Genomic DNA, 18,378 nt, shown 5'->3' with positions numbered 1-18,378 from the left:
CAAATGCTGTCTTTTGTAGGACTGGGGTAAACCAGGGGACTTGTGGAATCTGGGCATCCAGTGGCATGTTCCTTCTTCAGAAGAAGTGGCTTTTGCCTTCTATCTGTTGGACTCTTTTCTTCAGCCTGAGCTCATCAAACTCCAGCACTGTGGTGACGGAGAACTTGAAATGTCTAGGTTAGTTTTCTTTTATAAACACTTAGTGTTTTGTGGTTGCAGACGGAAAAAAATCTTTTTGTGTCTTTCCCTTTCTCTTTGCTGTATCTGATGTATTCATTTTCAGTGTGGGTTTATATCTGCCATACATATAATTTTAAAACCATTTAATGTGGTGTGTAACAAATTTTGTCATAATATTTAAACCTTTCAGGAGCACCTGGGTGGCTCAGTGCGTTAAGCCTCTGCCTTCGGCTCAGGTCATGATCTCAGGGTCCTGGGATCAAGCCCCACATCGGGCGCTCTGCTCAACAGAGAGCCTTCTTTCCCCCTCTCTCTGCCTGCCTCTCTGCCCACTTGTGATCTCTCTCTGTCAAATAAATAAATAAAATCTTTAAAAAATTTAAACCTTTTAAATAGAAAAATTCATTTTTTTAATAGTTTGCTTTTTGTGACTTTTGCTTAGCAGTTTGACTTGTGCATCTTTTGGGAGGTATATGGAAATGCTTGTTTTTTAGATTCAGATTAGATTTTGGGGAGTTTTTTGTTTTTGTAATTCATATTATTGACATTAATGTTACTTAGTGAAATATTTCTGTGAGCTTTTTTTTTTCTTTCCTAAGAAGCTTTAACAAAAAATAGTTATAAGATCATTAGACTTTTATAGTTTGAATCTTTGGACATTCCTAAAATAATAGTAAGAAAATTAAAATGTGTGAAATACCAGGAAATTTTAATAAGCAAAATCAGTAGGAATGGTTTGGAGGAGGAAAGAAGTATGACTGATGATGTCTGAACTGCTTTTTGGAGTAAATATTTAACTAGTCCTTTCTTTCTTTCTTTCTTTCTTTCTTTATTTATTTATTTATTTATTTATTATTTTGACAGAGATAAATCACAAGTAGGCAGAGAGGCAGGCAGAGACAGAAGGGGAAGCAGGCTCCCTGCTGAGCAGAGAGCCCATTGTGGGGCCCAATCTCAGGACCCTCAGACCATGACTCAAACTGAAGGCAGAGGCTTTAACCCACTGAGCCACCCGGGCACCCCTCCTAATTAGTCCATTTTTAAAAGTTGGGAGTATGCTGGAAGAGCTTCTGTAATACTGTTTTCCCTTTTTGTTAGTGGTAGCGATCTCTGGGTACGTAGGTGATGATATTCAGAATTGATCACAGATGGCAGTCAGTTGTTGTTGTTTCTGATTATTTAAGACCTATTTAATCCTAAGTAGGTCTGTACTATATTATCAATATAAACACTGTTAATTACCTTGTATTATGAAGTGGGTAAACTGAAAACATTTGCCATTTCTTGGCCTTAATTTTATATATCCCCACTTAAGGTTCTTGTACTTCACCCTAGACTCTCCAAAGCCTTTTGCTAGACAGCGATTTGGAGTCTCCTAAAATATGAAAATACCTTTATCTTTTCCAGAGATGATGTTCTACAGAGTCTAACTATAGTGCACAACTGTTTAATTGGCTCAGGAAACCTCCTACCTCCATTGAAAGGAGAGCCAGTTACTAACTTGTAAGTAAAAATAACTACTTTACATATTTTGCTGTTTTGCCATTTGGCATGTATTTTAAGTCTTAGTCACATAATGAGTCACTGGTTTTATTATTGGTGTTGTTTCTGTATCACTTTAACCTTTTTGTCATTATTAGACAAAAAATACCTGAGACAGAATATAGGTCTATAAACTGTAAAGCTTTAATCAGATTTTCATATGGTACCAGGATAGGATAATTTTGAACGTTAATCAGTTTAAAAATATCAGTACTAAGTTTACCCTCTAGTTTCTGAGTTAAGATAAATGCTCTTTTTTTAAAAAAGAAAAAGAAAAATCTTTTTTTTTTTGGTCTGCAATCAGTGTTCATTAGGGATTTTTTACGAAAAATCAGCGTGTGTGTGTTTTTTAAATCTGTGTTTTTACATAAAAATTTGTGTTATTTTGAGCTTTAAAATTGTACTAAGTTGTTTTTATGAATTTAAGTGCTTTTCAGACTATTACAGTTTTGAATGAATGCCTTGATTTAGTCTATTGTCAGTGCAGTCATTCAAGTTGGAAAAAATCGAGCTTAAATGAAATCAGCAGTATGTAATGTGAGCTCAGCTTACTTAGTAGTGAGACGCTAGTCGCGGGCCTAGTCTCCGTGTACTGCCTTAGATCGCTTTCTCTCAGCATCAACATCTCGTTGCTGAGCAAGTTTATGACAATCACATAAAAATGAGGACGTAACCCCTATCCCCTCAAAAAACACAAAGGGAAGAATTTTTTGTTGATTTGCAACAAAAATCTTAAAAACTTCAAGGAGTGGTTTTAAAATGTGGCTTGCTTGTCTTTTCCATATTTTGTATCATCATTGTTTGGGGTCATACTTTCTCCTGGTTCCTACTTACTTCACTCTAAAACCTGTTTCTAGGCATTGAACTTTAGATTGTTTGTTAGATTTGAGAGGGAGAAGTAGGGTCATCCCAGGTAAGGAAATCTGTTTTAAGTTTGTCTAGGAATTTGCTGAGTTCTTTGAAAGCACTTTTGGTTTTCATCAGTATTATAGTTTGATTTAGGGGCAATTTTACCAAAGTTCATCTTTTTTAAGAGAGATTGATTTTAAACATTATTTAAAAATGAGAGACTCACAAAAATGGTTTTGATTTTCCTAATGATCTTAACAGTTTATAATATGGTGGGAATTGAATGCTTATGGCATGCTGAAAACCTCTTTCGTACATAACAGATATATTACATCAGTAAATTTAGTTCTGCTTGAACATGTTGATAGTGGAGTTTTGGGAATTTAATCCTTTAAGAGCCAAAGGATGTGTCTTCTGTATATATGATTAGAAGATTTTTAGTTTTAACTGATCCTTAGGACGCACTGCTGCAGGGTCCCCTCAGGAGGCAGAGAGGTTTCTGGTGCAGTTCTTTACTATGAACATATTTAATGTTTATGCCACATGCCCTACGCTAGCATGTTGAAACAAGGTCTTTAGCACTTTGAAATAAAAGTGAGTGCATCGGGACAAAGGTTCCTTATAATTGGTTATGATGAAACCAGTTAGGTTTGTAAATAAGGAAAAGAATACGGTGTTAACAAACACTTTATGAATGGACATTATTAGCTTTAAAATTTATCCTGAGTATCCTTTGTAGGTTTTTCCCAGAGAAGTTGAGAAGGAAAGGTAATTTAGACTGAAAAGTTTTGTGTTTCAGAATTTTCACTGTTAGGGTGAAAATTTTATGTAATAAGACATGACATAATGAGGTAATACAAAATTACATTTACTATAAATATATATTGTTAATATATTTTAATAACTTACAAGTATAAATATGAAATGTTTTCTGGTATATTTAATAATACATAATAAATACAGAACAAAAACTTCAGTTGTTTTAATCATTGAACAATATACATTCTTAGGACTCTTTTTATATAGTTACATCTAGGCAGGGATAATGATTATATGAAGTAGAATCAAAGATTAATGAACAGCCCTTTGCCTTTGAATCATCAGAGAGAGGGACTTTTAAATAATTCTTACCAGAATCCTTTCCTTTAAAACCAGTTTCTAACTGATACCTCCTTGATCTGAAATCTTAACTTATTTTTACATTTTCTTTATGTAAATCTCAACTTTTTTTACAGGTAGCAAATTAGTTCTTACTAAAGTATCGTAAAATAAAGTTAGCTTTTTAAATTAAATTCAGAAATGCTTATTTTAATTTAGGTCTATAATTGTTAAGATTTCTAAATGTAAATTGATTTGAAAATGCTAATCGGGGGTTCTTGGCTGGCTTAGTCAGAGGAGCATGCAACTCTTGATCCTTGGTGTCGTGAATTTAAGCCCCACATGGGTATAGAGTTTACTTAAATAAATAGAACTTTAAAAAAAAGACAAAACTAATCAAATGATTTCAGTCAGTGGTGCCACTGTTCTGTGATAATATATCATACATCTTAGTGTGAAGAAAGGATATCTGTAGCATAATTCTTGGAATTATTAGCAGCAGGTCTCCATAAGAAATAGAGTAAAATATACCAGGTGGGGGAGAAAAGGAAACATATACTTGTGACAAGTTCACTAATTAGTGTAATGCCTGAGGTGCCTGAGGAAGTCACTCTTGTTAATAACAAACAATTTGGCTGTGGTATTGTGGGTAGTATGTATTTTCTGAAATACCAGACCGGTTTTTGAAAGCACGTAGCAACTCAGTTTTCTTTACAGTTAGTCTTATATTTTTCTTATATATAAATCTCAGTTAGGTAAAAACATTCTAGCTGCTTAATTTTTTTGGTCAGATCTTTCATTATTAACTTTGCCTTGCACATGTATTAGTAGCATTTGTCCTCTAGAAAATTGCAATAATGAGAAACTGGAAACTTGGTTCAGTTCTGAGTTTTCCTGTAAGAAAATCTAATTTAGTTCCTGGTAGAGTATATGGCATAGTCTTAGAATCCCATTGTTCAGGTAAATGGCTACTAAATGTGCAAACCAATTTTCTGTGCATTGTATTAGAGACAGACAAAATATAAAAACTTAGATGAGTTGATTGTCGTAAGTAGAAAATAATGATGAACCTCATGGTATCTTCATTGTATTTTTTTGGCCTTTGGCAATATAGGATTACTAAATATCTTGTTGTATATATTATAAATTTTACTGTTTCAGAGGATGGGTAAACTAGGGTCCCTTGAGGGTAATTAAGTGTAAATTTCTTCAGTACAATTTGACTTTTTGGCAGTTTTGTCAGATACCAAGGTTGCTGAATTAATCTTAAAATGGAACCTCTCTGTTTTGCTGTTGGAACCTTTAGTTAATGACTTAATAGAAATAATGTGTGATATAGTTTACACTCCTAGTTCTACCTTTATAGATGTGGAAGTTGGATTATGTCTTTTCAGGGTCATACAGGAATTTTGGACACTTGCCTTTAATCCTGAAATCGTCATTAATTTCTCCTTTTGCAGTCCACTCTTTATAATCTTTTAGGTCTAACCAGCTATCACAAGATGCAAAAAACTAACATCTATAAAAACAGGGTTACTCAAGGTAGAGGAGTCATCATTTTTCATCTCCGATATTTCTTCTTTACTTTGTGCCCCTTTCCTCTGATAGATCTGTCAAGCCATTCTTAGTTAAAATCATTCTTAGGATCTCAGCTTATACTAACTTCTGAGGCAAAGAAAACTTCATAGTTAAGGTCTAAGAGTTGAGACCATTTCATTAATATGTGAAAGGATGTGTTGTTCTGCGATGAGGGGCAGGGCTAGCTAACCTCTCTTGGCACCTCCAGGAAACTACCCAGCTCTGCTGGGGGAGCTGCACACAGAAAAGGAAACAGTTACTACTCCACGGTGAGTAACCCTGTTTTCTCCTTATTTCACCTTCTGACTGTTTTCATTGATTTTTTAAAGCTTGTATGTCAGACATGGAAATAGTTCTTATGCTCAGAGTTAATTTTAAACCTAGCAACCTTTTGTTCACACGGTAGAGCAAGAGCCAGTTTTTCATTTGTGTTTATAGCTATTATTGATGCCTAGGATTGAATTGGATAACAGAACACAGAAATAGGTCAATTGTTTCTTGTGAAAACACTTGTAACGTTGATTGGAAAACAAATTCTGCTAGCATTAGTGGCTTGGTTTTATACCTTTTATGTTTGCTTTCTTCTGGGGGCGGGTGGTTGGTTATTGGGAAGTATAGGCTGTTCTTCCAGCTGTAGACAAGAAGTATTGATTACACTAGTTTCATGACAGTTCACTAGCCTTTGTTTGCATATTGGATTTGTATTGTATATTTTGTTTTTGTGTTATTAGTCATTTCTTCCTTTTTCACTGTCCTTTCTCTCCCAGTGATTATTTTCATAGTTCCGCTCTAATCAAATCTGGAGAAGATTGCCATCTAGTGGTATAAATAACATAGCTGTCAAACGTCTAGGGCTTTTTTTTTCTTTTCTTTTTTTTGGGGGGGGGGTGGCACAAATATTGAACACATATTGTTATAAATTAGGTGGCCTGGTGCTGTCTAGTGCTTTGAAGCTGATTTAACTTTGCTTTTGTATAAATGGAGGTATTTAAAATATGTTGTGTAGGAATTGTTAGAATTTTATTAAGTTCCTGATGTCAAATGATTACTGTTTGTAAAATGCACCAGGGAATGAGAAAAATGAATTTCAGTTATAGTGGGGGCAGTGATGGTATTTGATTTAAATTCTACATATGGCTACTGTAGCTTTAAATCAGAACTCAAATCTGTAAATGTTGATGGCACTTTAAATATGTTCAGTTAAGATTCTGTGCATAACTAAAAGTGACAATAAGCAGTTTTAAGTATAAAAGTATAGGGCAGCACACATGTACTTAGTGTGGCCACAAAGAGATACAATCATAAAGTCTTACTCGGGTAATGGATACAGATTTCTTTTAGAAAATTATTCTTCTAAAGCTTAGAGGAAATTATTTAGTATATGTATTTAAGTTTGTCGAGAAACGTTTAGTGTAAAACCTGTCAGTCCAATGAGAGTTTAATTAAATTGTTAGAGAAGAAGTGATCTATTAAAACTGAGTCTTAGACAAATAAACATAAAAGGACTTTGTGATGGATAAGAACAAATAAAGCTGGAATATATGTCTAACCAGATGCCTTTGGTACACTTGAAGTATGAAAGATGTGTTTTAGTTTACATTTCAAAAGGAAAGCCAAAGCTGGGTTTATTTAAATGTATTTCTTAATGCTTCAGAATCCCATATTGGTTGAGATATTTTGAAACACTTGTAAATAAGTGATAATTTTCAGATTTTCTAAGTAGGGAAACAATTCAGAATGACATGAATTTTAAAAATAAGTATCAAGGCTCTTAGATGAGATTCACTTTTAAATGTGATTACAGTATTAATAATACTGGTATTACTAGAGTCAGAAAGGCATAGAAGCAAAACATTTCAAATTCCTAGCTGATGGTCTTTTTTTGTTGGATAGTTAGGGTTTTATATGGGTACACACACACACATACCCAGTAAAAATTCAAAATAGCTTAATGTAGTGGTTGTTTTTTTATGTTGTTTGTAAGAATAGTTTTGTGACTAATTAAAATGCATGCTTGGTTCAATATTTTTTGGTACTAGGTACAAAATGGGTAAGGTACAATAGCATTCTTCACACAACTACTGATGTTTACAGCCGCAGTGAGGAGACATCAACTCTCATGTGATAGCTCATGGCAAGCCTTTTCCTGTGCTATATAGGGAAGGAAGGATGAGTGGGTGGGGGTTAAAATCTTATGCTTTATGCTTGTTACTGTTTGAGCACAGTCTTTTCCTCTTTGGTGGCGAAATCTAATTTCAGTAGAGATGTTAGACTCCTTGAAGTTCATTGTAAAGGAATCTGATTTTATTTTTAACTGACTAGATTCTGGGTGCTTATATATTAATTAATCATACACAGTTTTACAGAATGCTCAAGTTTGCAAGATGTTGCCAAAGGCTGAAGTTTTATAGAATGAAAACCAAATTTTATGAATTTGAATTTGAACTTCAAAGTCTCTGAAAAGCAAATCAGTATTTTATATTATAAAATATAACCATTCTTTGTTTATACTCTGTAGGCTTGGTTTGAAACACGAGACAGTATCGTTGCCATCCTAGGTCCTAGATTATGGTGAGGAAAATAGTTAAATAATTGGCAGTTTAGTAATCTTAATACTATTACCCATTTAGAGAAATCCAAGAATTCATATCTACCAAATATTAAGATAGAGATAACTTGCTTAATTCAACTTAAGAAAACATAATATAAATGGGGGTATGTTGATTTAAAAAATAGTTTTCTCTTCATTACAAGTGCTATGTAGTTCATGAGTGATGAGTAGTAACCAGTCACTATAAAAAATTTTTTTATAACTAATTAGCTTTGTATTAGATAAGCTTACCCCATGTTTCCTTGGCATTTATGCCTATGTTCTTCCTCTTAGAAAAGTTGTTGTATTGATATTGTATCTTGAAATGTTGAAAATTATATTTTTCATTGAAGAAAATTTAGATTTCAGATATAAAGGTTCGTATTCCCTAGTAAAATCTGTTCTTACATACATTAAAAGTGACTTTTAGTTGTTTAATGAGTTTAACTAGCTGGGTCTGGTTCTGTTAATATAATTCTTTGTGGCAGATCTTTAATTAGAAAATGCAGTGTTTTTATATCTGATCATATTCAAAAGAAAGTAATGGCATTTTAACTGTAGGTGTTAGGAGAGATCAGTTTGGGTGGCTTTTAGAGGAGAGGTAATGATTATTTAAAGAAGTTTGTCTGCTATGTATTTTATAATAAAATTTGACTTGAGTTTTTGGTGTCTAGTTTTAACCTTTATTATACCATTATAAAACGACTTTTCTTTGTATAAATGTGTATAAGAGTTTATCATCAGATTTAAGCTTTTACACTTGAATATTGAACATCATTATTATGTTTATTTGGCTGGTGAATTTTCCCCCATAAAGTCATTAAATTTAATTAACATTTTCTTTAAGATGAACAATACTGTCCTTACTGAAACATAACATTAATCTTCAGAAGGACAGAGTAGGGAGTTGAAGTATTGAAGATGAGAAATCTGTTTGTTAAAAGAACATCATCTTTGTTTTGATTTAAACATTCTAGCAATGACACTTCCCTTTAATCTTTCTTTTTGATATTATTAATAAATGCAAGCACTCTTGTTTTTATACAGGGTACCAAGTATGGTGTCCTTGGAAGAGACAAAGTTGTATACTGGACTTGAATATGGTATGTAAATTATAATCTGAGTAAATCTTATATGGACAGTTTTTGTCAGTTACTCTATAAGGGTTAAAATGGTCAGAAAAAGATAAATACCATATGATTTCACTCATATGTGGAATTTAAGAAACAAAATAGATGAACATAGGGGAAGGGAAAGTAAAATAAAATAAGATGAAAATAGAGAGGGAGGCAAATCATAAGAGACCCTGAACTCTAGGAAACAAACTGAGGATTGCTGGAGGGGTGGTAGGTGGGGAGAAGGGGTAATTGGGTGATGGGCATTAAGAAGGGCATTTGATATAATGAGTGCTGGATGTGATATACAACTGATGAGTCACTAAATTCTTTTTTTTTTTTTTAAGATTTTTTTTATTTATTAGAGAGATCACAAGTAGGCAGAGAGGTGGGCAGAGGCAGAGAGAGAGGGAGAAGCAGGCTCCCCGCTGAGCAGAGAGCCCGATGGCTGTTCTATCCCAGGTCCCCAAGATCACAACCTGAGCCAAAGGCAAAGGCCTAACCCACAGCCACCCAGGCTCCCGAGTCATTAAATTCTACTCCGGTAACAAATAATATAGTATATATCAACTAAATTGAATTTAAAATAAGGAATTTTAAAAAGTTAATACAGCCACTCTGGAAAACAGTATGGTTCTTCAAAAAGTTAAAAATAGGGGCTCCTGGGGCACCTGGGTGGCTAAGTGGGTTAAAGCCTCTGCCTTCAGCTCAGGTCATGATCCCAGGGTCCTGGGATGGAGCTCTGCATTGGGCTCTCTGCTCAGCAGGGAGCCTGCTTCCTCCTCTCTCTCTGCCTGCCTCTCTGACTACTTGTGATCTCTGTCAAGTAAATAAATAAAATCTTTTAAAGGGGGGGGCACCTGGGTGGCTCAGTCATTAAGCATCCCAGGGTCCTGGGATCGAACCCCACATCAGGCTCCCTGCTCGGTGGGAAGCCTGCTTCCCCCTCTCGAACTCGCCCTGCTTGTGTTCCTTCTCTCGCTGTGTCTCTCTGTGTCAAGTAAATAGATAAAATCTTAAAAAAAAATGTTGAATATACGACCCAGCAATTGTACTATTAGGTATTTACCCCAAAGAAACAAATGTAGTGATCTGAAGGGGCACCTGCACCCCAGTGTGTAGAGCAGCAATGTCCACGATAATCAAAATGGGGAAGGAGTCAATATGTCCATCAGATGAATGAATAAGGAAGACACACACAATGGAATATTACTCAGCCACAAAATAATGGAGTCCTGCCATTTGCAATGATGTGGATGGAACGAGAGGGTATTACACTAAGCAAAATGACTTAAAAGAGAGGAATTATATGATTTCACTCATAAGTGGAATTTTTTTTTTTAAAGATTTTATCTATTTATTTGACAGAGAGAGATTACAAGTAGGCAGAGAGGCAGAGAGGAGGAAGCAGGCTTCCTGCTGAGCAGAGAGCCCGATGCGGGACTCAATCCCAGGACCCTGAGATCATGACCTGAGCCGAAGGCAGCAGCTTAACCCACTGAGCCACCCAGGCGCCCTCATAAGTGGAATTTAAGAAACAAAGCAGAGCATTATGGGGAAGGGAAAGAAAAACAAAATAAAACAACATCAGAAAGGGAGACAAACTATAAGAGACTCTTAATTATAGGGAACAAAGAGGGCTGCTAGAGGAGGGTGGGTGATGGGGGGGATGGAGTAACTGAGTGATGGACATTAAGAAGGGCACAGGGTATAATGAGCACTGGGTGTTATATACAGCTGGTGAATTACTGAACTTCACCTCTGAAACTAATAATATACTATATGTTATGAATTTAAATAATGAATTTAAATAATTTTACTAATGAATTTAAATAATTTTTTGAATTTAAGTAATTTTTTTAAAAAGAGTTAAAATGGAGTAATATGTAGTTAGAATTTTCCTAGTCTCTTTTTCATATATAAAATGAATATTAATTAATTACACCATAGCTGTCTTTGCTTTCCTTGGAGAAATCGGAAAGTTATTTATATAAAGAATAGCCAAAGGCGCCTGGGTGGCTCAATGGGTTAAGCCTCTGCCTTCAGCTCAGGTCATGATCTCAGGGTCCTGGGATCAAGTCCCACGTCGGGCTCTCTGCTCCGCGGAGAGCCTGCTTCCCCCTCTCTTTCTGCCTGCCTCTCTGCCTACTTGTGATTTTTCTCTGTGTGTGTCAAATAAATTAAAAAAAAAAAAAAAGAATAGCTAAGAAAAGGTAGAAATTGGATCAGGTAAATTAATATTTGGATGCTTTCTGTGTACAGAGACAGATTTTCATATATCATCATGTTCATTTATGTTTAGAATTGTTTTAGAACTGACACATTATACTTGATATGAATGTGAAAATATTATAACCTTTATCTTTGTATCTTCCTGTCATAGTAAATTAAATTTCATATAAATATGTAAAACATTGTGTTAACTTAATGTTCTGAATCTAACATTAATAGAAACTTAGTATATTTCCTTATTGTTGGATTAACAGTAGAATTAACTGCATAGATAAATTGCTAAGGTATAACTTTTGTTGGCTTGTTTGGGTCACCTATAACCAATTAAAGAATCCTGTGCACTTAAGATCTCTAATTAGTGAATAGAACCTTTGAAATTTTGGCAAGGATTTTTTTTTTCTCCCTCTTCCTTGCCTGCCAAGAAAGTTTTGTAAGCAGGTCTTTGTAAATGTGAAGGTTTTAAAAATTACTCTATCATGCCTGGAAACTAATCCAATTATGATTAAGGCAGACCTACTTGGTTTTTTCCTGGATACATGATACATTCTTTTCTTTTTTTTAAGATTTTATTTATTTATTTCACAAAGAGAGACACAGTGAGAGAGGGAACACAAGCAGGGGGAGTGGGAGAGGGAGAAGCAGACTTCCCACCAAGCAGGGAGCCTGATGTGGGGCTGGATCCCAGGACCCTGGGATCATGACCTGAGCTGAAGGCAGATGTTTAATTACTGAGCCACCCAGGTACCCCTACATGGTTTATTCTTGATATAAACTGTTGATGTAAGTAAGCTTCAACAGCTGGGAGCATTCAGTGTGTCTAAAATGCCTTTTCTCTTTTTTAAAAAAATAGATCTATCCAGAGAGAACCACCGAGAAGCAATTGCTAGGGTCATAAGGAAACTTCTTAGTGAGTACATACATGATTTAACTTATTTTTACTAATAAATATTTAGGAATTTTATAGCATATGTGCTTTTACTCAACTTTGTTTAAATTCTAAATAGAACAGCTTTTTTTTCCTTAACTAAGAGATTCTTAACTGATATATCTAGAGCCCTGTAGTAACTCAAAGTATTTAGTATTTTAACCAAAATCCATTTTTTTCTATTGTAGACCACATACTTAACAATTCAGAAGATGATACTAAGTCTTTGTTTCTTATCATAAAGGTACAATTGTCCTTTAATAGTTACATGATTATTAATATGACTAGTTTTGACATGATGGCTTGTAAATATATAACTTGATATTCTTTGAAACAGATTATTGGAGACCTCTTGCAGTTCCAAGGATCTCACAAACATGAATTTGACTCCCGTTGGAAAAGCTTTAACCTAGTGAAGAAATCAATGGAAAACCGGGTCAGTATTTTCACCTAAAAAACTCTGAATTAATTTTTTAAAATGTGTTTAATACTGAGATAGTCACTTGATTTAAGGATTATTCAGCATACAGAGGAAGTTTCCCTGTAAGTAAAATAGATTTTCAAATATTATATCATGGTATAATCAAAAGAATGCTGGGAAAATGTTTACTCCTACAAACTTAAGAGTTTCCATTCCAGGACAGTGTCTGAACTCTCATTGGGAATTTGGAGTGTGGTAATGTGTCAGGCTACCGCCTAAGAACTTGAGGGAATAAAAGATAGGAGGAGTTGTCCACACGTGTGGATTTAAAGCATCTCACTCTATGGAGATCTTGAAAAATTACCTCTTAACGTTATCTTTGTGTCCAAGAGAAGTTGGTACCTCTATGGAGTATAGTATTCTCAGGAGCACAGAAGAAGAATACTTATGCCAGCCATTTGATGTTGATAGCAAGTGTTCTTTAGGAAACTTTTGGAAGCTGGGTCAGTTTAGGCAAGGTTCACTGCATATTTTAAAGGGAATGGCAGGTAAAAGGGCAGGGAGACATACAAACATGGCAGTGGCTATTGGACAGAAACAGCAAGTGACAACTGGGTCATTTATAGTTTGTTTTTTGGGTTTTGTTTTTTTTTTTTTAAGTTCATTTGTTTATTTAAGGAATCTCTAACCCCATGTGGGGCTGGAACTCAATGACCTTAAGATCAAGAGCCAGCCAGACGCCCACAGGTTATTTATAGTTGTATCCCCAGAAAGTTCTTCAGTTTTATATTCAGCATAGAGGAGTCATTACAGGTTCTGAAGTATAGCTGATTTGAATATTGACTTATTCAGTATTCAGTGACTTTTGAAAAGCTCTATCACTGCTGAGGAAGAAAACAGCAGTAGGAGTTTGAGACTAGAAGCAGGGGAGGGTAAACTATCACAATAGTCTAGATGGAAAAACACAACCTGAATCAAGTCACCGGTGTTGGGATGGAAGTAAGATGTTTTGAAAAAGAAGATTTTGTAGAGACTTGATGGCTAGTGAGATAAAGGTGTAAAAGAGGAGCAGTCTCTCAGTTCCAGGTATCTGCCTTCAGTGACCAGGTAGAAGATTAGGTGGAAGGGGAGACCATTAAAGATAATTTTTAGAAAAGTAAAAGGTACATATTCTACAGTAAACATACACAGTTACCTGGAAAGCTATTTATAAATATAACAGAGTCAAGCAATTTTCTTAGTTGTCTCTTTTTGTACTTTTGGTATTTGACTGAAAAAGGACCAGCTCAGTTCCTCTCCCATGCATAGATCCATTGGTAAACTACCAGAGGAAAACACAGTGTTGGTTGAGCTCTTTAAAGGGCTACTTCTACTATTTGCCATAAAATTAAATGAGATAGTATCTTTTAATATAAGCCTGTTCACTTTAGAATAAATGAAATACCACCAGTACTCACTAGTCCAGCGTGAACCTCTACAGTTCAGTAAAAATTTGTCAGTAAGGATTCAGGGGAACCCATGGGTGCGGTCAATTAGGAACAATGTTGAGTGTCTTTGTTTTCTACTTTGTTTTTTAGCTCCATGGGAAAAAACAACATATCAGAGCCCTACTGATTGACAGAGTCATGTTGCAGCATGAGGTAGATCTCTTTAAAATCATGATGACTTTTTTAAATGACAGTTTTCCAGATGAATATGTAATTATTTGTGTTACATCATAGTTAAATGAACTTTTCAGTAAAAACTTAGAGATTTGATTTTTACCTTGTTTTCTTTTTGTAGCTACGAACACTGACTGTTGAGGGTTGTGAATACAAACGGGTACATCAAGATATGATCCGAGATCTTCTTCGTTTATCTACCAGTTCATACAGTCAGGTAAGTCACATCCCCTCTGCACCCCTCCCCAGCTCCACTTCCCTGTTTTACTACAGTGCAATCTAAATAGCCCCATTTCAAATACAAGGAAGTTTAAATAATTTATTGGAGGGGTGCCTGGGTGGCTCATTTGGTTGAGCGTCCAACTCTTGATTTCACCTCAGGTCTTGATCTTGGAGTCATGAGTTCAAGCTTTGCATGGAATCTACTTAAAATAATAATAATTATTATTATTATTACTTATTGGCATAGAATGCACTTTTCAAATTACACATATTTTCAAGCTAATTTTAGTAGTCATTTAAAAACAATATTTATTTTTACTGGTTTTTGTTCCTTCTCAAGTTTTTTTTTTAATGTAAAGATGATAGGGGCACCTTGGTGGCTCAGTCATTAAGGGGCTGCCTTTGGCTCAGGTCATGATCCCAGGGTCCTGGAATGGAGCCCACATCAGGCTCCCTGCTCGGCAGGAAGCCTGCTTCTCCCTCTGTTCACCCCTCTGCTTGTGTTCCCTCTCTCTTTGTCTCTCTCTCTGTCAAATAAATAAATAAAATCTTTTTAAAAAAAATGCAGAGTTGATAGATAGCACAAGTGCAGTGTTGCTACAACTTAATCAGATCACATTGTGAAAGCCAGTCTGTGAAGGCTGTATGATTCTTTCTAGATGTTATGGTTGGGTTTCAGCAACCTGCTACCATATGAATTATGGGGTCCATCCTTTAAGGAAGCAAAGGACCAAGAGACAATCTCTTTAAGCACAGAGAACTGGGAAAGCAAAATTCATGAATAGCCAATTATTCTGTCTTTAATAAATAATGTTAAGTTAGGACACAGTCTCTAACTCAAAGATTTCACCTAAAAGGTTTGAAATACGTACAGTGTGTTACTTTTACTATTTTTGGTTATTATTCATTACAATTTAGTTCATGGGTTATAATCTTATACTGAATCTTTTGTTTGGGTTCAAAACATATGGGCTCTACTTACGGTTTGCATTGAAAATGTAAAGTTCTGTGTTTTAGAAAGTCTTTGATTTTCTTTGCATAAATACAAGAGAAAATCTAACTCTTCTCATCAAACGTTATTTAGAATAGAAAGCTAAATAGTCTGCTGATTATGTTACAGGACAAATGCATATCAGTTCTGTTCAGTCTCTCCTTTATCAAAAATATTTGAACCTCTGTAACCTAAACCATGGATGTAGTTGGTGGTAATATGCTTTTCCTTTTGGTAAAAAGATAATCATTTACTTATTTTTGTTAAGGTATGTGCTTTAATATATTTCTCTGTTATAGCAATATTTAAATTATTTTATTTTTGGTAATTTCTTTAGAAACTTTTTGTTGTCTACTATATAATAAAAGTTCTTTGTTAATAATACTTTCTTCAGGTCAGAAATAAGGCTCAGCAAACATTTTTTGCTGCCTTGGGTGCGTATAACTTCTGTTGCAGAGATATCATTCCCTTGGTTTTGGAGTTCTTACGGCCTGATAGACAAGATGTCACACAACAGCAATTCAAGGTATAGGGTTCTTTGTTGGGTTTTTTTGTTTTGTTTTGTTTTTTTAATTATGAAAATTTTCAGATACACAGTTGAAAGACTTATACAATAAATATCCATATGTCTACCACTCAGATTCTGTATTTAATATTTTAATATATTTGTACATACAAATAAATACATTTGGATGTATTTATCTACATCCATCTCATTTTTTTATGTATTTCAAAACAAATTGAAGACATCACTGTCCTACACCTTTAAACATAGTCTTTTTCCCTCCCTATTATTTACTCTTCCTATGTTTATGATTGACGTTATGATGGGGAGAAAATGTAGGCTGCAGTTTGAGTTGAGCACCAGTGGATAAAGAGCCTAGCTGGCCTGTAGGAGAGGGGGCTGCAAGACCAAAAGGTTTAGAGTAATGTGAACAGCATGTTGGAGGGCCTGAGACAGGAAGAAATATATAAGTTTGAGCAACTGAATGAGAGCTTGTATGAGTAGAGCAGAGAAGGAAGGAGATGAATAAGATAAGGAAAACAGTATATCTCACAGGGGTGTAGGAGAGTATAGGTGAAACATAATGCTTTTACTATCAGAAGTGGATTGATTGAAAGTGATTTAGGAGGGAGAATTGATGAGATTTGGTGGTTGAGTATGAAGGAACTGAAAAAAGGAGGTATCGAAATTATTAAGGTTCTGGATTGTACAGCTGGTTATTGGGTACATCAGAGGGAGAGAAAAGGGAGAATAGATGATGAATTTGTTTGGGTAAGTAATATATGAAGTATTTCCTATAAACTAAGAGAGGATGTCAAGTAGGTAGTTAGATACCATTTCACTAAACACACCATTTCAGTGTGTGTTGATGATAACTGAAATCTTTGGGCACTGGTAAGAGAGCCTAGGAGGAGAGTAAGAGGAGAAAGAGGACCGGGAGGCAAGTGTTGAGAAAACTCCATTAGGATCCCATGAAGAAGTAACCAAGAAGGGAAAGATCAGAAAGATACCAAGATATGAGGAGTTACAGAAGCCAAGGAGAGATCATTCCCTGAAAGAAGGGAGACTTAGCAGTATCATTTGATTTCTGGAGAGAGTTAAGATGACAACTAAACACGTTCTTGGAAGCTGTCTTGTAAGACGGGTAAAACTATAGCTTGGACTCAGTTGCTTGCTTTAGTAAATGAAGTTGTGTCAGAACACAGCCATGTCATTCCTTTCTGTTCTTGGTCTATGGCTGCTTTCTTGCTACAAGATCGTTGATAAGGAGTTGGAACAGAGACCATATGGCCAACTATTTACTATTTGACCCTTTATAGAAAAAATTTGCTGGCCTCCGATGTAGATGTATAATTCAAGAGTGTTGTGGAATGTCTGACTCTTAGGGTAGTATGTTGTTGACCATGTTGGGAATGGTTTAAATGGACACAATCAAATTGGCCAAGAAAGATCAAAATTAAAAAACGTCTGTTAGGTTAGTAAAATCGAAATTACCAGTGATCTTATGAGAACCTGTAAAGAGGAGTAGAGCACACAGTGGGTAATAAGCCAGATCAGAATTGAGTTATGGTTAATGTTTAAAAAATAACATAATAGCTCTTTTCATTAAAATGGGGTGTCGTTCTGATTAATTGAGCCTTTATGAGTAAAAAGCATACAGTATAGTTAAGTTAGCTAGTTTAAGAAAAACTTAAGAACACAATCAGATTTTAGAAATTATCCCAGATGCCCCTAAGATGCTAAAAGTGGCGAATGTTTGTGGCCTTTGTATTAACAATTGTAGTAGATGAGAATAGATGAGAATTGGAATGGAATCTGTATCCTTAAAAACAACAGCCTTAAATTTCTATATTATTGTATTCATAGCTGCTCTTTGAGCTAACTCTTCATTAGATCACTAAGGGAAAATATTACTGGATGACAGTTAAATGTCGAGTTCAAGTTTCTGAAAGTAACCTGTTAAATGTGTGAGCCTATTTTACTAACCAGTATCAAGCACTTAGAGAATCAGTGTTTAGTACATTTAAAAAGATGTAAGTGAATTGGCTATAACTATACAGTGGCTCTTATCCCCTACATTAATTATTTTTACCTGCAGGGTGCCTTGTATTGTCTCCTTGGAAATCACAGTGGTGTATGTTTGGCAAACCTTCATGACTGGGACTGTATTGTACAGACGTGGCCAGCAATTGTTTCTTCTGGACTTAGCAAAGCGATGTCCCTGGAAAAGCCATCAATCGTGAGACTGTTTGATGATCTTGCAGAAAAGATTCATCGGCAGTATGAAACAATTGGCTTGGATTTCTCAGTGAGCAAAACCTTTTTTTTTTTTATTCAAATTTTACTGGAAATTAGTATTAGCTTTCTGTTTAATATTTGTACTTTAGTAATCACTGAATTTGGAGCATGGCCAGAAGAGAGCTGGGTTGTTTTCTACTAAGAGGCAACAAAGGGCTATTACAGTGTTGC

General features: G+C 35.1%; 1 protein-coding gene across 2 annotated transcripts in view; it reads left to right on the top strand.

Annotated features, from left to right (window-relative positions):
- The window catches only part of PSME4 (proteasome activator subunit 4), a 114,942-nt gene that overhangs the window by 60,396 nt on the left and 36,168 nt on the right, over window positions 1-18,378 (top strand). For both annotated transcript variants that reach the window (XM_044263953.1, XM_044263952.1), the window contains exons 19-28: window positions 20-177; window positions 1,588-1,683; window positions 8,885-8,940; window positions 12,035-12,091; window positions 12,298-12,353; window positions 12,447-12,545; window positions 14,108-14,170; window positions 14,313-14,408; window positions 15,799-15,930; window positions 18,008-18,217. In XM_044263953.1, coding sequence (XP_044119888.1) covers window positions 20-177; window positions 1,588-1,683; window positions 8,885-8,940; window positions 12,035-12,091; window positions 12,298-12,353; window positions 12,447-12,545; window positions 14,108-14,170; window positions 14,313-14,408; window positions 15,799-15,930; window positions 18,008-18,217 — 1,023 coding nt within the window. The remainder of the gene's footprint in view (window positions 1-19; window positions 178-1,587; window positions 1,684-8,884; window positions 8,941-12,034; window positions 12,092-12,297; window positions 12,354-12,446; window positions 12,546-14,107; window positions 14,171-14,312; window positions 14,409-15,798; window positions 15,931-18,007; window positions 18,218-18,378) is intronic.

This window comes from Neovison vison, chromosome 8 (genome assembly GCF_020171115.1).
Source record: "Neovison vison isolate M4711 chromosome 8, ASM_NN_V1, whole genome shotgun sequence".
Taxonomy (NCBI): domain Eukaryota; kingdom Metazoa; phylum Chordata; class Mammalia; order Carnivora; family Mustelidae; genus Neogale; species Neogale vison.
The sequence above is the reverse complement of the archived record's forward strand: the minus strand, read 5'-3'. Positions and strand labels throughout refer to the sequence as shown.